This window comes from Sphaerodactylus townsendi, linkage group LG15 (genome assembly GCF_021028975.2).
Source record: "Sphaerodactylus townsendi isolate TG3544 linkage group LG15, MPM_Stown_v2.3, whole genome shotgun sequence".
Lineage (NCBI taxonomy): Eukaryota > Metazoa > Chordata > Lepidosauria > Squamata > Sphaerodactylidae > Sphaerodactylus > Sphaerodactylus townsendi.
This window is the reverse complement of record NC_059439.1, coordinates 7,745,182-7,768,771: the sequence shown is the minus strand read 5'-3', so window position 1 is coordinate 7,768,771 and position 23,590 is coordinate 7,745,182. Positions and strand designations below refer to the sequence as shown.

The 23,590-nt window shown below is 45.5% G+C and overlaps 1 protein-coding gene across 2 annotated transcripts; it reads right to left on the bottom strand.

The window, feature by feature from the left end:
* Positions 1-770: 770 nt before the first annotated feature.
* CASC3 (CASC3 exon junction complex subunit) lies at positions 771-22,143 on the bottom strand. Of its 2 annotated transcripts, XM_048517318.1 has the most exons (14): positions 21,656-22,143; positions 18,986-19,013; positions 16,457-16,494; positions 15,896-16,054; positions 15,400-15,551; positions 15,002-15,178; positions 14,152-14,840; positions 7,842-7,906; positions 7,211-7,322; positions 6,152-6,250; positions 5,029-5,252; positions 3,817-3,939; positions 3,622-3,665; positions 771-2,155 (listed from the first exon to the last, which is right to left on the bottom strand). In XM_048517318.1, the coding sequence occupies exons 1-13, from the start codon at positions 22,025-22,027 to the stop codon at positions 3,624-3,626; spliced, it is 2,280 nt and encodes a 759-aa protein (XP_048373275.1). In that variant the 5' UTR covers positions 22,028-22,143; the 3' UTR covers positions 771-2,155; positions 3,622-3,623. The 2 variants fall into 2 exon arrangements, with proteins under 2 accessions (XP_048373275.1, XP_048373276.1); XM_048517319.1 differs by lacking the exon at positions 3,622-3,665.
* Positions 22,144-23,590: the final 1,447 nt, after the last annotated feature.

Below are 23,590 nucleotides of genomic sequence, written 5' to 3'. Positions count from 1 at the left end.
AATGCTACTGAAACATGGCCATACAGCCTGGAAACCCCACAACACTCCAGTGATTCTGGCCGTGAAAGCCTTCAACAATACAGACCAGAAGAACTGCCTCACAATCCTTTGTGAATTTTTCTTTCAATCCAAAAAGACTTGCAACTGTTTTGATTCCTAACTGGTAAAAAAATCCAGCTTTTCACAGCAGCCTCTGCAGATCTTCTCTGCACAAAGACTACGGAAGAGGTTTGGACTGAATTATGCTGCCCTCTGCTGGCTGAATTGCTAATTCAGCGATAAAACTAATTTGTGTGTTGGCTGTTTTAGGATAGTGAGTTCTATGCCTCATTAAGTTTGGATGAAAAGTTGAAGCTGAAACAGACCCCCATGAATGTCTCAGAAACGAAAAAGGAACTGGCAAAGGTTTTCAGCCACTAACACCAGAGCTTCAGCCAGCAGCTATCCCCACATCAGCCCTCCCAAAATTGCTCCAAGCTCCCTCCTTTTCTCCATCTCCATCCACCCTTAACTCCAAGGTCCACGTTAAAAGTTCCAAACGAAAAACATTATTTTCCAAACCATATTACATCCAACACATGCATGGAAAAACTCTGCACACAAATTTTAATTTTTCACATCTGTCTGCAGCGATACAGTTATTCTGGCTATGCAGGCTTGGGTTCTAAGAGGCGCATGAAGCAAGAGACCAATGCCAAGTAATTCCTTCCATCTATTGTATCATCTCCAGCAAGCAGTTACAATGCCATTTACAAAACGTGCACTCTGAGAACAGGAACAAAAAAATTTATTAACAAAAACTTAAACTATCACAGTGTCATTAGGTCTAAACATTTCAAGACCGATATGTTACAGTTCAAACATTAAGGCAGAGGGAAAAACATATACACTGAGAACGTAAATGGGCTTTTCCCCTTAAAAAGGTTCAAAATTAACATTTTAAAGGATTATTAAACAAAGGAAGTTCACCAGCCCTGGGCCTTCAAGTTAGGAAACTACACATGCATGAAACAACTATCTGGAAAAAGCAGAGAGGCTTGTATGGTGCCTCAAAATCTTTAGGTTGAGTCCAATTCTGGATACCTCCGTCAGCCAGTGCACATAGCAGAAGGTTGGTCAATTAAGCTTTGCTCCTTGGCATAGTTCAGAAAGTGAACTTTAAAAAACATTGCACTAATGGCAGGCAAATCAACGGAAGCCATGCAGCTTGGCAGGCACAATCTAAACTGTCATGGGGCAAACCAGCCAGCTAGCAGTTTGCAAAACCATTTCTTCGGGCTCTAAAGAAAGGGCTGGCACAGTTTCCAGTGGCAAGAGAATGCTCCCCTTTGCCTCCTAATGGAGGCATTGAGATCAATGTACCCCTGTTCACCACACACAGGTATACCTACAGATTTATTCTAACAGGTTTAAATTGGGGGTGGGAGATGGGGGTAAAATTAAGTTGTGGTTTAAACAGCCAAACTAAGCATCATGACAACTGCTGCTGGAGCGTATTCTAACCCAGTCTGACTCTCTGAAGTTAAAAACAAAACAAAAAGACAACTGAAAAGAAAAAGCTCAGTGTTTTCTTATTCAGTGGCCATTTCCCAGATAAATTTCAATGCAAGAACCTTGGAGCACACCCAAAATATGACTTAAAATGATATTATGGGAAGGGACAGCCAAGGGGAACAGTCACACAACTTAAGAAAAGCAGACAACCAGTTTAACTGAAAGAAAGTAAAGAAGTTATAGGAAGTTGAACACAAGGAAGAATTGGGCAATTTTAGTTCGACACACACACAAAAATCAATACACCTGGAAGGGAACAGAACAAGGAGAACCATTTCTCTCTTTGTGAACCAATAAACCTGACACCTGACTAAGTCTTTTCGTCACCTTTTTCTGGGAAGGGGGAATTGCAAAGAGATGTGAGTTTTGCTGATGGCTCTTCTGATGGACAACCTGGCCCCAATCTCAATACTGACATGGTTTGGCACAGCAGGAGTGCCTGCATCCACTTGCATCATCTGTTACCAAGGGGAAAGGAAGGGCTCTACGCCCAAGAGATGCCTTCTGCCTGCCACAGATGCCCGTTCCACACTGCTGAAACCAGCAAAATGCAGAGTCCTTAGGTGTTGTTTCTCTCTTTGGATTTCTCATTTCTGCTGTCCTAGATAGAAATAACAGGGAAAGGGGACAGAAAATTAAAGAACCTTAGCATTAAACGTTTTGCTTGGTTTTGCCAGCTCCTAAACTCCCAGTTCTGCATCATAGCAGGTTAGATCCAAGCTCTCTGCATTACACCCACCCCTAAGAACCTGTTCCATCTCTCCCACCCCCTCCAAATTTCAAAAGCTTGTAGTGCTTTCGAATTGTGTGCGGGGAACAGGGAGGTTCTGCCAACGTTTATTGAGGATTCGTGATTTTAAATGCTAGTGATGGCAGAGACGCTGCTTTAAAGGAAAGCTTCCCTTGGAAATAAACAGGCATGGCCTGTGACTTTGCACACACTCCCTGTAACCGATCTGGGAACTCGCCAGTGACAGCGAAATAGGATTCAGTGATTCACAAGGAGATCTGAAAAGGGGTCCTTCTCAAGGCGGAGAATTTGGAAACCACTGGCTTTGCTCAGGACTTCAGCTTAGCCACACCTCCCAACATGACTCCTCTCTGGAACAGCACAATTTCCAGGAGTCAGAAGTGAAAACAAGTCTCCTCGCCCTAATTTGCACCATCTTGCCGCTTTGGTCACACCTTATAAATGACACTGGCATTCACCCCATCAAGCAACGGGGCTGGAGCAGACCTCAAGAAGAACCTTTCTAGATGCAGCAAAACATTGACTAAGCAGGACTTTTGCATTCAGGAGGTGATCATCCAGATGATTTTGCAAGTTAGGAATTTTAGAGTGGGTCGTTTAAAAAAATTAACTACATCTCTAGCCCAGGGGTGTCAAACATGCGGGATGCATCTGGCCCCCCAAGGGGGCTTATCAGGCTCATTGGCCAGCTGAGGCAACACCTCCCAGGTGGCCCTTGGCTGGCTCGCAGGTCTGATAAGCCCCATCCAGGCAGCCGCTCCACCTCACTGTGGGCTGATAAGTCCAGGGACACCCCTCCAGTGCCATCATGGGGCCAGCCAAAGCAGCCACCCCTCACCCCAACCAAGTCACATTTATGTCCTATCTGGCCCTTGTTACAAATGAGTTCGACACCCTGCTCTAGCCTCTCTCTTCGGTCATTCATAGTTCACTACAGCAGGGGTGTTGAACTCATTTGTTACAAAGGCTGAGAAGGGAAATTGGTGTCAGGTCTGCAACTGGAGGATCATATGACTAAATGTCCCTCCATACAAACAAAGCCAATCCAAACAAAAAACTGCCCTCATATAGAAAGCAAGCATGTCAAGAACTATTTTTGGGTTTGGGTGAACATTGTTTTAAGGTGGTGGAACCAGCAAGGGCTGTCTAAAGCTTTAAGAATCATTAAAAAAACATTTTTCACAGCAGATGCAACCAACAGCAGTAATCATCCAGATAAGTTGAAATTTAAAGATGGAATTTAAAGTGTGTTGATATTAATTATTATTAATAAGCAGGGTCCAAGAATCAACTTTGGACTGAACATCTAAGCTCACCTTCAAAAGCGTTTAGAAACGTTAACAGGAACCCTGCTTACCACCTGCAACGAGAATCTAGAGTTTGCAATCGATCAAAACAACAGACAGGTGGAGCATTTCTCATAAATGGGTAAAGGAAAAGTGAAATCCTGCTTGTGGGTGAAGACAGGATCACACCACCGAGTCACACTGGATGGGGCACACGACAGATACCTCAGGGGGAGGTGGCTTGATGGTGACGGGTTGGGAGGTTCTTCGGGGAGGAGAAGGCTTTGGCTGGACCTGTTGGTGAACCGTGTTGTAATAGGTGACTCCTCCATACACCTGAGACTGGGCCTGTCAATCCAAGGGAAAGGAAACAGTGTTTTACCCACTTAAAAATGACACCTTGCCCCCCTTCTGCTGCAGTCTAGTTTATTTTAATTGATAACATTTGCACCCAGCCTATCTTCCAAGGGTCTCAAAGAGGTATAGACCTTCCTGCCTCCATGTTATGCTCACAATAGAACTGTGAGGCAGGGACAGAGAGAGAGAGACCAACTGACCTAAGGCCACTAAAGGAGCCCTTCCATGGCCAGTGGGGGCAGGAGATACACCACACACTTCTACGGCTGAACCCTGAATAACCCAGCAGGCTCCAACCTCAAGCATCACACCACCCATTTAGCTCCCTGCCTGCCATAAACCTTCATTTCCTGCTGGTTTCCAAAGTATCAGGAGAGCAATGGAGAGAGGGTGGGTTAGTGATTGTGCCAGGTCCAGCCTCTGTATTGTTCCAATCTTTGGAGATAGGGAGGGGGTTAATATAAAGAGACACTGGGCCAGACACAGGCTCAAATGCCCCCTCTGCCAAGGATGCTTCATGCTTCACCCTGAGACAGTCACACACAGGGTGAAGGATGCTTCACCCTGAGACAGTCACACACTCCACCTAACCAACATCACAGGGTTACTATGAGGATAAAACAGAAGTGAACAACGTAGGCCGCTTTGGGGAGCAAAGGAGGCTATAAATGGAGCAAATAAATGACATCTTCTTCCAACCATACATTCATAATTCAAAATCTTACCTCTTCAGAGCTGAAAAAGGGCAAGCTGCAGAACATGAGCAGGGCATACTGTTCTATTATTATATACCAACCTGGTGAGACAGCCAGCATAGTGGTGAAGAATGAAAGATCAGGATCTAGGAGACCCTGGTTCAAATCCCTGCTTTGTTCTGAAGCTCACTAGGTGACCCTGGGCCAGTTACTCATCCTTGGCCTAGACCACCTCCCAGGGTTATTGAGAGGATGAAGGAGAGCAGTAGCCCCTGTAAATTCCCACTGCAGAGGATAGCAGGATATAAACAAGAACAAGCTATCTGGCTCCTCTCTTTCTGGATTTCAGTGTCCAAAAGCTGAGCCCAAGTCAAAGTGAACTTACTTGAGTGTTGGGATACAGATGAGGAGGTGGGGGCGGCGGGAGAGCTCCTGGCGGGTAAGGGTAACCAGGGCTGCCAAAATTCATTACTCCTGGAGGAGGAGAGAAGTAAGTAGGCGCCAACAGCTGCTGCGGTGGAGGTGGGGGCTGCTGCCCAGGAGGCATAGAGACGGGAGGATACAAGCCGGGGTTAGTCAAAGGGGCAGGCGCCTGGTGAGGATGTAACCCTGGCAAAAGAGAGTGAGGAAGAGAAATCAGGGGCTCCTGAAACCAAAACGCCACATGCAGAAAATGTTACGATGCATTACAATTACAATGTCCCACTGCCCTGTTAAGGGAAACATTTTCTGGACAAAACCTTCTGCTTGATAAGAAAGTTGGCCGGAGCACCTCTCTGCAAAATGCACTTCATGCAGACCTCTTATCTGGTTTGATCCAAGGGGGACTCCCTGCTCTTGGGAAAGAACGTGATTGTTTTTCAACAGGGTTGCTTAACTTTCTTCTGCCTAACTGTGGTCCCAACAAACTGATGGCTCCTCCAAAAGGAGGTGCTGATGGAACTTTATACACACACACAATTAGTTGTGAAAGTTCAAAGTATAAGCATACAGGCTTCAATTTACAGGATCAAAAAAAGTTCAGGGGTGTCACATAAAACTTTGACGTTTCAACAGATTGGGGGAGAGAAGGCAGAGGGAGAGTGCCACACAATGATGTCTTGGATCTTATAGATCTGTTCCGCTAGTTGTGACATTTTGCTTTGCTGCAAGAAGTCCTCCCCAGCTGCAACATGCTTGAGTGCTTGCGGAGCACAACTTCAGTAACCAAACAGGCGTCTATGATTCTGGCACAGCTGCATAGTGTTGCGTCAGTTTGCACTCATTCCTGAAGCTTTAAGTCAGCTGTGACTTGACAGAACTTAACATATTTACATGTTGACCACCTTGATACAAAACTGTCACCACTGGATAGAAGTGACAACATGGAACCAATACCCACCCCAGTGACTGAACAACTATTTGCATAAATGCATCTGACATAAAAGGGTACGAGTTCCCTTCCACAGCAAGACTGCCTACAGAAATACACAGGGAGAGGAGAGGAGGTAGAAGAAGGCCACCCTTACCTGGATGAGGAAGATGCATTTCAGGCTGAACAATCACCCCTTGGGGAGGAAGCGGAGCAGGGTTCTCACTGTGGGTATAGATTGGACCCTGGAATGGCACTGTAAAAGCATAACATGGGAGAAAAGAGTGTTAGTGAAGGAAGATTCACACCACAGAAACTTTGGCAATGATATGCTGGGAGGCCAGAACAGAGAAGAAACAAAAGTCATCCGGGTGAGGCATGAAAACTCAGCCATATGTGCCATTTCAAGACAGTGCTGGGTGTGGGCCAAACAGATCTGGGTTCAAGCAGGCCAGTTAGACTGCAAATCTCACTCTGGTTCAGCTCCAGTTGGGAGTGGACTGACAGAGGACTGAGAAGGCACAATGGATGGAACCACTTCAAAACACAAGCTCAGCAGCACCTTGAAGATCAACATTTATTTCAAGATCAGCCTCCTTTAGTCACGGCTCTCTTCCTTGACTTTTAGTACCTTTGGTGTAAAAATTGCCCCCCTCCCACAGAATCTACTTCAGACTATGGATCAGATTTCAGAATCTCCCAGTCTTTAAACTCCCTGATGACAGGAAACCAGCACAAAAAACAAAGAGATGGGGGGGAGAGAAATGCTCTCTCCCCTGCTGTGCTAGTTTTCTATCTGCATGTACTTTTGTACATGAAGGATCATTCAACAGCACAGTGGCATATATGGTGTCCCAAACTCTTTAAGAAGATAGAAATGAACACAATGGTGAGAGCTAAGCTTTGAGCCAAGAAGGCCAGTTTGAGCCAAGAAGGCTTGTGCTTTACTGTAAATGCCAGTCATTTGCACACCCGTCCTCTGGCTGCCCACATGCAAAGCACCTCTGGTCATTTGCTATAGGGCTGCAACTCAGTCCCACAAGAGACTCCCCAGCACCACCAATGACAATGAAGAAGTGGATCTGCATTCCTTGAGAGAGCGTTTCAGATGCTCAAGACAGAGGTTGGGCAGCTGGCCTGTAATCCATTCCTACCCACATTGCCACAAAAATCCAGGCAATAAAAAGGAGGCTCTTCAGCAGCAGTGTGAACTCACGTGTATCATAGTAGTGCCCTTCCATTATGCTGATGTGCACGGGTGGAGCAGGCTCTGGGACAGGCCTTTGGCGTTGTGATGAGTAACGCTTTGCACGGCTCCCCTGGACTCCCTGGAAAAAATAAGAGGGCTGGAGGGTCATGGGGGGCAGCCACAGAAAAAGGCCTTTTTGACTACTATTTTCCAGGCTACTTTGCAAGCTTCTGCAGGCTCCCAAGGAAGAAGGCTGCAGTGGCATAGATCCTCACCTGCTCAGGGTGGGGTAACCATACAAGAACCTGTAATTATGTGCTTTGGGAGAGTAGGGAGAAGTCAGGAGACCTGGGGAAGAGTTTCCGTTGCAAGGGGTGGGGAGGGCATGCAGAGCAAGAGAAGACTCCCTGCTGCTGCATCCCTCCTTTAATGCCATTCCCCCTGGTTATAGCCTCTGCCTGTTCTCTATTCTGTGCCAGAAACAGTCACAGAAATTCAGAAAGTGAGCCAAGATAAACCATCAAGAGCTTGATGAGACTCGAACAACTCAATTGGTCTCAACTTAGCTTCTCTCACTGCAGAATTTGGGTAATTCCACAGTCCCTGCCGCCTCCTACTCCCCCCTCCTTACCAAAGTTTCAGAAACAGGAATTTTTACCATCTCTTCCATCCGACTGAACTGAGGAGGTGGGGCTGCTCCGATATGCATCTGATTAGGAATACCTATTAGGAACAGGGAGAAAAATAAAAATGTGGATTATGATTCAAGCTCTACGTGTGTGTACAGAAATGGATAGCGGGTTCAGAAGAATCCTGGATGAAAATGGTAATCTGCAAAGCCAGACATTACTTGCTAACCCAGGGAGAGAAGGGCAACCAAGGAAGAACAGCAGATTCCTTTTTGTACCATATACAGAAAATAATGCCTGACCAAGCCTTTGTGAAGACACCATGAATAGAGAATAATCTAGGGCACCCCAATGTGGCACCTGTGGGTGCCATGGAACCCATCAAGTATTTTCAGAAAGTGGGTCAGGCTGGATTGGCTTTTTGCCAGCAGGACATTGATTGGCTATGCAGATTTTTTTAAAATGTTGTTTTGGCAACAGCGGCCACAAAGGTCTTCACTGTATGACTGAAGGTAAATTGAGCAGCCATTTTGTGGCTGGCTCGGCCTCCTGAGGCAGCCATTTTGTGACTGCCCCCACCATGTTGTGTCAGAACAAACCGTGGGTTGAAAAAGGTTGGGGACCCCTGGACTAACCCTTAGAATTAACACTCCCTTTCCCCCTAGACACAGCAAAACCAAACATGTGTAAATAAATCAGACAATGTGGTAAAAGAGTTCCTGGAACTGAACTGCTTTATTTTAGAAAGCAAGAATCCAGCACAAATCCAGCTCCGTTCCATGGTCAACTGTGGCCCTTTCCGCATACAGAGCACAAGCGAGGTTTTGGGAAAACGGCGGCTTCCAGCCGCTGCTGTGCGAACGGCAGCAGCTGGAAGGCGCCATCCCTCCCCCCTTTGCCCGATCGACGAGAGTCTCTGCAACCGCTCATGCTGCCAGCCGCCTGAGGGACACTTCCTGTCCTGCGACTCCAGAGCGGTCGCGCAGGGCAGGGGGGGGGGCGTGTCCCCTGGCCTCAGCGACACGCCAGACGGTCGCAGAGAAAGTAGGTCAACCGGACGATGGCGCTCCGCGGCGCCGTCTTCCCTGTCGGTACCGGGTCCCTTCATGTGAAAGGTCCCAGGGGGGTTGGGTCAGCGTCATGTACGCCGACCCAACCCCCAGCGTGGCCGTGTGGAAACAGCCTGTCTGTCAGGCTAGGCTTGAAAGTTTTATTATGATCAGAAAACTATTTCAGAGGCAGAGTGAAGAAGTGGATTGTGTTCGAACAAGCAATTTGTTAGTCAGGCATTTTATCCAAGCATCCTTCCAGCCCACCAAGTCAACTTCTAAATATAAAAAAACAACACACAATGCAGCAGGATGGATTTAATCTAAAGCAGGGGTCTGCAACCTGCGGCTCTCCAGATGTTCATGGACTACAATTGGCCATACTGGCAGGGGCTGATGGGAGTTGTAGTCCATGAACATCTGGAGAGCCGCAGGTTGCAGACCCCTGATCTAAAGCAAATCTAAATCACAATTTAAATAATGAATCAGTAAGACTAGATTTAAATCATGTTTTTTACAAGATATTATTTTAATATTTACAACCAAAAGGGTTGAATCTTTAGAAAAATAACTTTCCAGAATAGTTTTACAGTTATAGCAGAAATTATTGTTTTGGTTATACTATTAGAAGTTCATGCATAAGATAATACATAGAAATTATTGCAAGGTGAACTATCTCCCTTTCTTTATTCCACTGTCTGCATTTTGCAAACAAGCGTAACTTATCTATAGCTCCAGAAACATAATTAAAATATTCCTCAAGTGGTTCTCTTTCGCAACCTGCTGCCATTACAATTTTTTCCTCCAGGGACAGAATAACATGATGACCCTCAGGCTAGACACACAGTTTCCAAGACCTGTGGAGTATTCTGCTCAAAAGGTGTCACTTTCATTTTTACTGCTTGCCCCTCCCTTCTCACACTTAGCTCCTTGTGCAGATCTAATCCACTCCAACCAATCTTGTATTCACTGAACTTCTTGAAACTTAGCAGTGCCGTAGGAGGTTAAGAGCTCATGTATCTAATCTGGAGGAACCGGGTTTGATTCCCAGCTCTGCCACCTGAGCTGTGGAGGCTTATCTGGGGAATTCAGATTAGCCTGTGCACTCCCACAAACGCCACCTGGGTGACCTTGGGCTAGTCACAGGTTCTCGGAGCTCTCTCAGCCCCACCTACCTCACAGGGTGTTTGTTGTGAGGGGGGAAGGGCAAGGAGATTGTAAGCTCCTTTGAGTCTCCTGCAGGAGAGAAAGGGGGGATATAAATCCAAACTCTTCTTCTTCTACATAGATTTGCAAAGGAACAATGGGATTAAGGTCTTTTTTGCAACTCTATGTTTATTTTATAACATTTTTGATGTGAAGAAGAGGCATATTATCTTTACAGGTACATATTTACAGTTTTGAGAACTGCACAAGCAAACATCTGTGATAATACCTTCTAGATAGAGAAAGTGCCCAAAATAACCTTACAGAAACCTCTGGAAGAGCATGACATTGTGAACAGATGAATAAAATTCATTTACCAAAAAGTGTAGTATCAATATACACTCATGTTACATAATTAAAACTATTCTTATTTTATGATAAAAATCCTCTGGACTATAATGTATCTTAAACAGAAATCTATTTTAATTCTCTTCAGATACAGCGGGATCTCAGTTTTCGTTGGCAATTCAGTGAAAACCGAAACCGACAAAAACTGAGGCTCCCACTGGCAAGAAAACTGAGGCTCCCACTGGCAAGCAATGGAGCAGCAGATGATTGCTGGTTTTTGTTGCGAAATTAGGGCATGCCAACGAAAACCAAGGCGACGAACGAAAACTGAGGCAACTTTTCATTGAAAAAACCCAACGAAAACCGATAGCAACAATAACCAAGGTTCCACTGTAGATTTTTCCCCTCAAAAATAATTTAATTCAAATTTTTAAAATCTGATATTTTTTTGTTTTCTAAAAAAACATTGATTTTTATCCATCTTCTAATGGACCTCACTTTTGTGGACTCTGCGGGTCAAACATTATGGTTCCTAGGCAATACAATGTAGGTTCATGTGCATGGAAGACACCAAGAACTAGGCAGAATGCTTTCCTCTGTATTGCCACATCCCTTCCAATTTGATGACTGGCTTCTGAAACCTTAGGATTCAATCACAACTTGCCACTTGGAAATAATTTGACCCACCCAGTAAACAAGGAAGATGCCCAGGCTATGGCATGAGCCCTATCAAATTTCTTCGGCACCACCTCCATCCATGTACCTGCAACACTTAAAACGGAGGGGGAGAATTTGGTTCCATCACGCTCTCTTAATTTCCTTTTAACAGAGAATAAGACAGTTCTGGGTCTCAAGGCTTGAGATCTGGGATAAGTGGAGGCCCATATCTTCCAACAGCTATGGCAGCCTCAGGCAGAACATAATCCTGTGATGTGATTCTCTGCTAGCTAAATGCCCTCTGCTCACCATGGCTCTTTGTAGACCCTTTCACTCATCAGAAAGAAATTTAAGGGATTTGACCTAAAATCTGAGACACCTGCACTCAGAACCACTGCAGATATTAAGGGAACGTAATGTATATTGTTACACAGGTAAACACTGGCTTGAATCAATTCAACTCTGGGCCTATATTTGTTTCAGTGACTTGAATGGTTTTACAGACATCTTATTACTGGCAACATAATCAGCAAAGAACTGAGGCAAATAAAACAGACCTCTCAAATTGTGCAGCCTGAGTAAGGTATCTTAATGAGCCAATATTTTTCAATGGTGCAAACTAAGTCTGAAAATTTCAAACGGTCATGTCACAGCTTGCCTTGCATACACACAATTTCGTGCAGATAATCTGTTTTGTTCAGAACATTCCAGGGTGGGCTGAACAAGAAAGCGGAAACGCCCCAGTGGGGAAACTGGCAAATAAAATCTAGCACGGCAACACCTCAGACAAGGAGCATGCAAAAGCCTATCTGAAGACTGCCCTGGACGAAAGTCTCGGATCCTATTACACTTTTCTGTAAAAGTTTCCTTCAATTGAGAAACACTTCCTCAAAAGCAGAATGATGTTTTGTGAAAGACAAATGCTCTCTGATGGAGTTAAGACTTCTTGTTGTTGTTGAAGGAACTCTCTGTGTTGGAAGAAGAATGGTGGAAGGGAGTCACAGAACCCAACTTAACTGAACAGTCAAAGGAACAAACACAGTATCTTCTTTCAAGTCCACATGGTTCTGAAAGAATGCTCAGAACAATGGGAACAACTTCTAATTAAAACAAATGAAACAGATTCAGCTTTAGATAAAAGAGCCCACTGACAGCTCATAGGCCAATGGTAACTACGTTTCAAAGCTGCAAGAAATAGATTCTGCATTCTCCAAAGTGACTTGACAGCACTTATCATATAGACATTAATCAATCAATCAATCAATCAATCAATCAATCAATTAATTAATTGGACTTGACAAACTGCCCACCCCCGAAGGGCTTTGGGAAGTGCACAGGACATTTACTTTACTTCATACATATCCTCCCTTTCTCCCCAACGGAAACTCAAAGCAGCTTATCCTCAAACTATATTGTGACAGTAGGCTAGGATAAGAGTGTGAAGACAAGGCCAATACCACCCAACAAGCTTCCACAGCAGAGGGGATCTGAACAGGGGTCTCCCAGGTCCTAGTACTTAGCCGCTGTGCCACAAAATCTCTTCTGGATTTTGTACAGATGTTATGATTGGGGACGTTTCTAGGAAAGTGAAGCCATTACTACTAGAGGACTACAGACTTCGTTACAGAAGTGTCAACTCTTGCCTCACCATCTGAGAAACTAGAGGGCATCCTGAGGACGCAGGTGTTCACCATCCTAGCAGAAGGGGATAGTGATCTATCACACCACACTTCAAAGCCTATGAATCGCAACTTTCCTGCCCCTTAAACAACTTAAACCCAGGACAAAACACTTATATGCAGCTGTTTGAACATAATCCTTCCCTTATGTTTGAACACAATCCAGAACCATTTTGTGAAATCTTGTAGTTTTCATGGTGAAAAAGGTGAGTTTTAGAAGTACATGCAAGAGTATTCAGCAACTGCAATTGTGATGTGTAAACAATGCAGCAGGCTCGATGTAAGAAATCCTAGATTCATAGAATTATACAGTGGGCAGAAGGGCTATCCAATCCAACCTCCTGCCATCCAAGAACACACAATCAAAGCACTCCCAACAGATGGCCATCCAGCCTCTGTTTAAAAACCTCCAAAAACCTTTGCCACCTGCTAAGCCAGCGTATTCCACTGTCGAACAGCCCTTACCGTCAGGAAGCTCTTCCTAATCTATAGGTGGAATCTCTGTGCCTGTACTTTGAATCCATTACTCCTAGTCTCTGGAGCAGCAGGAAACAAGCTTGCTCTTTCTTCAACATGACATCCCTTCAAATATTTAAATATGGTTATCATGTCACCCCTTAATCTTCTTTTCTCCAGACTAAACATACTCAGCTCTCTAAGTCTCTCCTCATAGGGCATGGATTCCAGATTCCTCCCCAATTTGAGTCCTACATGCTCTCTCAGAATGTTTCTTTCGTCTCCACCCCACTGTGATCTCTCAGGTCAACTTTTCCAGTCATCTGCAGGACAACAGATAACCCCTCAGCCAAAAAGATGGTTTCGGCACGACAGCATTTTCTAGTAGCCTTGGAAACCTCCATCTCAGTTTTGCTGAAGTTCTGTCCCTTCCCAGACCACCAGTTCAAACACCTTTTAGCAGCTGGAGTTTAGCTACAGGTATTCTGAAGATTCTGAATCTTTATTCCCATTGTAGGGGATTTGAAACAACATAAAAGCCTCTGCCTTGATGCCATTAAGAAAATGGCAAGCAGAAGTTTCTGGCTCTCATTGGCTGAATTTCTCTATTTCGAGAAAATAAACAAGACAGATCAAAGAATCTAGGAAAAGAAGACGTAGATACACCTTGACTGGCAAGCCATGGGAAACAGAGAAAGTTAGGCAAACAAGCCCAGGACTCAGAAGAAATTGAGGTTCAGAGAAAGCCAGAGAGAAAAATTAACTGAAAAGAGAGGGAAAACTGAGAAAAGGAATGAGATGAGGATCACGCACTGATCTCAAACCACCAACCAGATGTTTGACTACACGACGCTAGTATGCTGTCATTTTTTTAAAAAGTTACCTCCCCACCAGACTTCTACCTGCCCAAACCTCTTTGTATGAGTGGGTCACAAGTTTAAGGTAAGTAAAGACATTATTCTCCATTCCCCGAACCCATCTCAGCACTTCTGTCATCTGCTTACCCTGAGGTTGCATGAATTGGGGCTGTCCCTGGTTCCAGTTTTGTTCTGTTATATTCATTTGGGAGATATCTTGCTCCAGATCATCTAGACTGGCTTCAACAGGTACCTCCCAATTCTCAGTGTTTGCTGATGAAGAGGATGGTATGACTTCTACAGTTTTCAACGGTGCAGGGGTCAACCCTGATGGTGGTGGGACTTCATCTGCCAATTTCCCCGTCTCGCCGGCTTTGGTCCGGGTCCTCCTGGCTCGAGAATAGGACTTCTTTTCTACAGGCTTATCAGGAGGTGGCTGCAGAGTGTCTGCAGGAGTAATTGGGCCTTCTGGAAGAACCTCTTCCTTTTTAACAGGGCTGCTGCAAATGTGTGTGGCCTCCGCCTCAGGAGAAGGCTCTCGTGCTGGGACTGGCTCTGAGCGTCTGGCCCGGTAATTGTTCTCATGCTTCGATTGCTCACTGAAACGAGGCGCACGCTGACTGTTTACATCCACAGCACGATAGCTTGGCCGGGACTCTTTGTAGCCACCAGGTCTTGGGAAAGTCCTAGGCAGAGGCATCCGTCCCGTTCCTGCAGAGTTTCGGTTGATGAACGTCCGGGGAGGCACCGGGGTACTGTCAAGGCTCTGGTGTCGTGGTGGCTTACCTGGCCGCTCATTAGCCCAATTAGGCTCTCTCTGAGGTGGACTCCCAAACCTGGATCAAGAAGAGATGCTAACAGGTCAGATCTTCAAATAATTTCAAATGGATTATCAGGTTCCTAACATTAACACTCTCTTGACACTGATTCTTTACCAGATTCAGTAAAGAATCAGGGCCCCATTTCCCAAAAATAGCATCACTTGACATGAACTCACCTGGGCTTGCGTATTCTCCTGGGCTTGACCTCATCAGGGTTCTGAGATGAGCGGATATCATACCCGTACAGCGCAATCAACTCCTGCCTGGTTTTCGGAGCTTGCTCGTCTTCTCGGAACTTGTCGTGCTCCCATCGACCCTCGTCTTTCCACAGCTTCCGCTGCCGACCCTTGGGGCTGGGTCATCAAAAGGGAGGGAACCAGTGATTGTTTTTGGAAAAAGATGAGATTCAAAAGAAGCAGGCTTGTGATACCTAGAAGCCTCAACTGTACACCTTTTTGCCAACGGTTAAAGGAAAAATTACACCCTAAGTAATTTTTGACTATTCTAAAGGCCCACCCGTTTTTTCCAAACCCAACAGAGTTTCTCATTCCTCCCCGCAGTTCAGGTTACCCACCGGACTTCTTCTTCCTGGGTCTGCCCTCGAAGGTCATGTTCAAAAAAGAGGCCTTTCCGAGGTATGTACGCAGGGTTCTTTCGGTCCTCATCGTCATCCAGGTGTTTGGGAACTTTTTTGCCAACCTTGTTCTCAGTTGGTTCCGTACTTTCCTGAGGAGAACAAGGGAGCCAAACGTCTCTTAACCTTCCCTCCTACAGAAGCTTGTCACAGGAGACAATACCACCCTATATTTCCCATCAAGAATTTACTTCCACAAAAAACACCACCTTCAAAGGAAATTGCTAATCTTGCACAGACTGAAAAACAGTGTCACCTGAGAGATACCACACAATGAATAGGAAACTCACTCTGAAAGAAATACGAAGAGTACTTACCAGCAGAACTAACAAAAAGCATAAACATGCAGAAGCTTACAAAAGCCATATCAGCAGTTAATGCTACCCTTTTGATATCAGTCTGGAACTCCACGGCCTCAGAACTCGACCCAACTCACCTGCCCGTCCCCACTTTGCCTCTCGCCAGCCACGGTGCCTTTCGGCTCTGGTTTTTCATCCCCTTTGTCTGCCTTTGTTGCCAACTCATTAACTTCATTGCTGTCCCGCTTCAGGTCCACTTTGGCTGTTTCTTCCTCACTGTATTCCCCCTCCTCACCCTGATAAAACATAGAGTCCAAAGTGAGCTGAATCAGTCTGAGAACAAAGAAAGGTTTTTTACCAGAACTATGCATGCCTGACTAGGTCAGCATGATTGTGCTTGTCAGGATCTGCAGCAACTGACCCCTCACACCTCAGCGTCCAGTTCATGTACCCATAAAACCAGCCTTGAATATGGAGAGCATGCCTATAAGCAGCAAGTTGACACTTTTATACACAGGGCTAGGCAGGCTGCTTGAGGTGACCTTGCAATCAGTGTTCACGTCTACCACTGAGTTGCCCTAGCTTCTTGAAGGCCCTTTAGAATAGTCAACAAGCTGGTTTGTATGTTAAGATCACGGACAAGATGAAATGGTCGCAGGCAGACTGGTAAGTCATGATTTCAAACACCCTCAGCTCACCTCAGAATCTTCAGCACTTTCATAGTCAGACAGAACAGCTAAAAGGAAGAGAGACTTGACATTAGGGACTTCATATCAATCTCGGTATGTCTAAAGATCAAAGTTCCTATTCCCCTCCTTGTCTTCTGCTTGTGTATTTGCTGCATCCAGACAAGAGCCTGCCCACCCTCTCCCACCAGCATCAAGACTTCCCTTTGACTGCTCCCTTACTTTAGTTCACTATATTTAATTTGCAACCAAGTCCTATGACTTCCCCTTCTGCAACCTTCTGACAAAAGGCATTCTCCTGTTTTTTACCAAAACGTCTGCTTCACACTCTAGTAATTTACTTGTTTGATTTCTGCACCTTTCTCCTGTCTGGCCATCTTTTGTCTGGTTCTATCCAGAGCTGTTATAAAGACCGTTCACCTCTTTCATACCTCACACTATAAGATGCCTTTCCTCAGTTTCCTACACTGGCTTCCTGCCTGCCCCAAATATAGCATAAGCTCTTCATCTTAGCCTTCAAATCCTTTGGTGGTGTTGCCCCACCCTTACTTCCCAAGGTGTCCCCTGGCCATGACCCTCATTTCCCAAGAATCATCACTCTCTGCCACCTGCCTATTGGCCTTCTGCTCCCTTAAGCAACTGACCTAGATTATAAGCACCTCCATGAAGCTGTCTCCTGATTCCTTCAAAAAGACCCAGCCTTCATTGGATTAAATGCATGTTGTGCAGAGTGGTAAGCTGCAGTACTGCAAAGCTCTGCTCACGACCTCAGCTTGATCCTGTCAGAAGTCGGTTTCAGGTAGCTGGCTCAAGATTGACTCAGCCTTCCATCCTTACAAGGTCAGTAAAATGAGTATCCCACTTGCCAGGGGTAAAGTGCAGATGACTAGGCAATGGCAAACCACCCTGTAAACACAGTATGCCTAGTAAACATGCTGTTGTGACATTACCCCATGGGTCAGTATTGATCCAGTGCTTGCACAGGGGACTACCTTTACCTAAACTGAACTCTTGCCACCTCTCCTCCTTGACCCACGTAGAATTAGACAGTGAGTTCTCCAGGGCTCTAGAAAGTGCCATGCACAGTGAGCAACATGCATTTATTGCAGGTATGCTAGTAATGGTTAGCAAATTAATTCATCAGTTTATTTGCATAGTATGACTCAGAAACAGCAGGGTTTCTATGGGTTCCTTTTTAAATATCTGCTTCTTTTTTTTAAAGAAACCCTAATCCTGGTACCTGTGACAACTGATGCCTACACTTGGAAAGTTCTATGGGCTTAACATCATTGCGCCTGTTCCATTTAAGTGACTTCAGAACAAAAGGAATCAACGCCTGCATTTTACAAGCTCTCTTGTAAAATCTCCCAGCATTCTCAAGAGACATTTTCCTGACTATTCACATTTTTGGGCAAGTTGAAATACTAGACCTTCAGAAAGGATTTAAGTAACCTGACCCAATGTTTACCTAAGAAGAGCCAGGTATTAGTGAGCAGAACACAATGTGTACTGTGGTGGTGTATCGGTTAGATTATTAGACTGTGATCTGAGAGACCCAGGTTCAAATCCCTCACTCTGTCTTGGAAGTCCACTGTATGACCCTGGGCCAGTGAAACACCATCAGTCTAATAATCTATGTCACAGGGTGATTGTGAGAATAAAATGAAAGAAGGAAGTTATTGGTTTTGTAGTAGGGATTGTATTTTGAACAGAGTAGGGATTGGAGGGCTATGCCCATCGATTCCCCTCTCACAAACTGTGCCCAAGAGAAAGGTAAAGAATTATGATCCCTTTGGTTTAGAATCGGAGACTTTCAACAAAGCTCTCCTTTAAACATTTCACCTGCAACTGACCATTTGCCCAAATCTCAGCTTACATAAAAGAAAGAGCAGCTGAGATGCATAAGAGGAGGACTCTCATAAAGCCTCTGCTACTATTTGCTTTGGGACAGAAGAGTGTGAAAAATGTCCTCCATGACCCAGATTGGAAAAAATAACTGGTGAGATGCATAACAGTGCCAACGTCACTCTTGTTATAGTCTACCTTTCCTTTTCTTTAAAGAGTTCAAAACGACAGACATGGTTTCCCCTCCACTTTTACCCTCCAAACATCTCCATGAAATAGACCTGGTTGAGAAATGGCAACTGGCCCAGAACCACCCTGTGAACTTCACAGTAGAGCAGGGATTGGAACCTGGGTCTCAAAGTTGTGGTCCTATATAACTAGGCTAAGAAGGTAATAAGTTTCCAGATGCTTATCCAAGTGCAGGCTCTACAACACACGCAGCTCACATCTTTGTTATGCCAGACAAAACACCTGCTTTCAAAGTAGAAAGCCAGCAGTGGCAAGTACCTATTACAACAAAAAAGTGTTGTACCTAAAAGGGGAGAGCAGATAACATTAGAACACTGCCTGGACAGGGAAAGTATGCTTTCTTTACAGGATTCAAACATTAATTTTAAAAACAGGTGATGAGAAATCTACTCCTCTGATCCTCCCTTCTGACTCCCATTGGCTCACAACAAAGGGGATCCCACTCACCATCTCCTTCTATGCCATCTTCACTTTCCTGTTTTACATGAGAGAAACAGTGTCACTGCCTTGAAGAGACATGCATGCAGAAGAAAAACAGCTATATACATATAAATATATTTAATCTAGAAGGTGGAAGAAGATTGAGCTGCAGGATTTTGGGGGATGTATTACCACAAATCCAAGTACAAATTAGCCTTATTGTCTGACCAAATGCTTAGTAGAAAGTGTACCTCCTTCAATTTTATATTTGTCTTGAACAAATAGCCAAACAGCAGTAATATTTTTCCACCTCATTATTCAGAAGATTAGTACAGTTTTCATGTACGTTTCACCCATTTTAAAAACATTACTTATATTGGTTGTGGTGGGTTTTCTGGACTGTGTGGCTGTGGTCTGGTGGATCTTGTTCCTAACGTTTCGCCTGCATCTGTGGCTGGCATCTTCAGAGGTGTATCACAGAGGAAAGTCTGTTACACACTGTGTCCAGAGAGAAGGGAATTTTGGGGGTATATATTGTCCATGTCCCAGGGTGGGGAACCAATCAGTAAGTGTTTGGGTGGAACTTGTTATGCAAAGATGTGGTTGATAGTATTGTATTGCAGGTGGGGCTTATCAGTCCAGGGAGTGATTCACATCAGCAGTGGCGTAGTGGCTAAGAGCAGGTGCACTCTGATCTGGAGGAACCGGGTTTGATTCCCCGCTCTGCCGCTTGAGCTGTAAAGGCTTATCTGGGGAATTCAGATTAGCCTGTGCACTCCCACACACGCCACCTGGGTGACCTTGGGCTAGTCACAGCTTTTCGGAGCTCTCTCAGCCTCACCTACCTCATAGGGTGTTTATTGTGAGGGGGGGCGGGGAAGGGAAAGGCGATTGTAAGCCCCTTCTCTCCTACAGGAGAGAAAGGGGGAATATAAATCCAAACTCTTCTTCATCATCATCATCATCATAGGAAGAAGAAGAAGACTTTATTTACAGTCAATGACCAAATATCATCACAGGAAGGACTGCAGATGCCCTGCCAGCTGGACAAAATTCAGCTTAAAGCAGAGAGGAGCACTCTCCATCAGCAGACATTTTCATGAATAACAAGATCGGCCGGTCATATTTCAGGAGAGATTAGGAAGATCTCTTTGGGCTCTTCAAGAATGCAAAAAGTACACACCTATGAAGAGGAGCAGCAAAACATTCAGGAAAATGATCTCATGCAAAGGCAGGAAAAGCCTATTATGTGAATGATACTGTCAGCATTTTCTTTTTGGAAAAAGGAGTAAGCAGAGTCTGGATGAATGGCTGCTATGCCTGAACCACAATGGAGCCTACTGCCTTCTCCATACTAACATTCATTTCCTCCACTTGGTTGCCTCCTTGGGGTCACATTATGCTTTGTGGTGCTACTTTTTCCCATTGGACTTCTATTGCTTGCACCCCCAAGCGGCTACCTAGGATTCCTAAAAGCAGTGGCTAGTCTCAACTTACAGTTCAGAAAAGCAAGGCATAAACCCAAACTCTTTTTCTTTTACCAAACACGTTATTACAAAAAATGAACCACCCTTCTTTTAATGCAGAGAAGTGAATGAAGTTTGAGGGTACAGCAAATGGTTTGCATGCAAGCCCTAGGGCAGGGGTAGGGAACCTGCGGCTCTCCAGATGTTCAGGAACTACAATTCCCATCAGCCCCTTTCAGCATGGCCAATTGGCCAATTGGCCATGCTGAAAGGGGCTGATAGGAATTGTAGTTCCTGAACATCTGGAGAGCCGCAGGTTCCCTACCCCTGCCCTAGGGTCTCAGGTCGAAGAAGTTGAAATGTCTGCTTCCTGAGTGGGCAGAGAGCTGCTCACATCAGAAAGACAAGTCACTCTAATATCACACACAGCACTGCTTCTGTGGAACAGACAGGTTCTAGTGTCCTCAACAAACATCCTTTGGGCCTAGGCAGGTAACAATGCTAGCCTGTGCGAGCAGAACAAAATTCAAGTTCAGTGGCACAATAAAGCCCAACAAAATTCCCTGGGTACAAGCTCTTGACCTGACAAAGTGAGTTTTAACTCATGAAAAGTTTTATTGATCTTTTGGGCACCAATGGACCCCAAATCTCATTATGTCCTTTGGACATCGAACTCTTGGTCCTTGGGAACTAAGCTGGGAGGAGATTCTCTCTGCACATTCTCTGAAGGGCCATCTCTCATTGACCCGCAGCTTGGTTTGACCTGAAAATAAATGACACCTTCTCCTTTCAGACTTGTCCAAATAAATTACTCAGAACATAGCAACACTTTGTATAACAGCATGCACAATATGAGAGCCGATGGCTGAGTCTCCAAATAAATTCTGTGAACTTTGTGTAAAAATTTTGAAGTGTCAGAACATAACAGCGTATGTTTTTCTTTTTCGTTAGTATTATAGGGTTGTTTTTACTAACGGCTTGGAAGCTGACCACGCATCACAGTAAACTGAACTGAGCAGCGTTTTTTGAAAAACAACGCCGTTCGGGGGGGGGGGGCTCACTCTGCATATGTTCAGAGACACTCCTCTCCGCCTGTACCAGGCGCCGGAAAGTGGCTTGGCCGGCGTGCGAGGCGAAAGCGGGCCAGACTATTCCCCGCGACACACTCGGCGTAATCCAGGTTGCAGTCTCCTCTCCCGGGGAGGCCCCTTGCAGGGTTGCGGCTACTCACACACTCCGAGTCGGCCGGGCTGGCTCCACCGGTCGCCGGCTCAGCGGCCGCCTCCACGTTCTCGGCCTCGGCATGGTCGTTCGCGACCTCCCCGGCGTCTCCCCCAGCTAGGCCGAGACGGTGGGTGCCGCGCGGGGAAGGAGCGGTGCTCCCGGGCGGCGAGTCCGACTCGTCCTCTTCGCTGCTGTCCTGGGAGGCGCGCTGTCGCCGACGGTCCGCCATTTCGACAGGAGAAACAAGAAACGAAGACGCTGAGGAGGAGGAGGCGCGCGAGGGATTAGGGGTAAGGAAGTCTCTTTTCCGACAGCCGGAACAACTACAACTCCCGGCATGAATTGCCCATGTTTCAGTCATCCCGCCTTTTCTCCTCATAGCCTCTTGGCGTCCCAACGGCCGAACCGGTTGAGGGACGAGGGAGGGGCGCCTTGTCCAATTACGGCGCGGTGGCGCAGTGACGTTATGGGAGAGAGCGAGAGGGCGCGCGCCCCGCCCGTTGCAGGGGCGGAAAAGAAAGCAGACGCCTCGGCAACAGCATCACGTGCTCCGCGAGCTGCAGAGGCTGAGCGAGAATGTCTTGCAAGTGTTTGGATGACGTCATCACGTTGCGACGGTGGCGACGCCTCTGTCGCTCCTGCCGTCTTATGGCAATGACACTGCAAGAGGACAGTTGCCGGGAGAGGAACTGTGTGTGTTGCAGGAAATTAATAAAACCTGGAAGCCCAGCAGGGTTTTAATTAAGTGCATGTTTGTTTGTTCTGCAAAGTCGATCCCAGTTGTTTATATGCAACGCGTGGATTGTAGATAATTTATGTCAGCTCCGGGTTTGGAAATTTCTGCAGATTTGTGGGTGAAGCTTGGGGACAGGGTTTGAGGAAAGGATCGACTTCATCAAGGATGTAATGACAAAGGGAGCAGCGCACCCTCCGAAGCAGCCATTTTTCTCCAGGAGAGCTAATTGTTGTTCTCTGGATATCAGTTAAATCCCAAGAAATCTCCAGCCTCCACCTGAAGGGTGGCAGTCCTAGGCAGGAGACGTGGCAGGGTAGAGGAAGGGACAGCAGAGTCAAGGAGTCATGAAGTAGTGCAGGGGAAACGTCACTGTAAAATTCAAATTAATAAATGGGGTGAAGACTGTTAACTAATTATTAAACTAGATCTAGAAGGATGTGATTTAAGATATGAATGGCATGCCTACTAATAGTATGATAGTTTTAAGTTAATATTTTTATAATTCTGAAAAAATTGGACGTTTAAACTTAAGACTATTAAAAAAAACCCAAGAAGCATTATTTAGATGTGAAATATTTGAAAACATGCAGATAAGATACCATGACATTTTAGGCTTTTCACATAGGATTTATTATGCATTCCTGGTCATATTTTAAGAACTTGCCACTTAGTAGTAGAGGTGTGGTGCAACTCATGAAATCTATTCCAAGTGTTTCCATTCTGTGGCCTGTTGGCTTCGGTGTCCAGGTTTTCCCATGAATGTATGAAGTTGTACTAGCCCTGTACACACAACCCTTTAACAAAAAAACCGGGGGGGGGGGGCACATTGACTCTGTGCCCTTCCTGATCATTGGCACATGAGCACAGCACAAATACAAGAGGCAATGTTGACGTATATGTGCCCTCTTAGTGATCAGAGACGCTGCTTTCCAAATATGCCACTCACTGGGAGGGAGTGTACACAGGCGCCAGCTCACAGCCAATACTTATGCAGAACTCCTATGTCCCTCCTGACATGCAAGCAAACCGATGGAAGGATTGTGTGTACACAGCTATAAAGTCAGGCTGTTAATAACTCTGTCCTACTGAAGAAAAACTGCAGCCATAGATTTCCCTAAAGGTGGTCATTAGCCATCATTCCTTCTACTGGAGTTGCAGGGATTGAGCCTCAACTTGTCAATCAAGGCTGAAAGCATGAGAAAAGCA

Coding starts and splice junctions, on each gene's coding strand:
- CASC3 (XM_048517318.1), bottom strand. CDS start 22,027: ATGAGGAGAAAAGGCGGGATGACTGAAACATGGGCAATTCATGCCGGG. Junction 14,841..15,001: donor AGGAGAATACGCAAGCCCAG/GTGAGTTCATGT, acceptor TTCTTGATCCAG/GTTTGGGAGTCCACCTCAGA. Junction 3,666..3,816: donor TCAAGCCACCTCCCCCTGAG/GTATCTGTCGTG, acceptor TTCTCGTTGCAG/GTGGTAAGCAGGGTTCCTGT.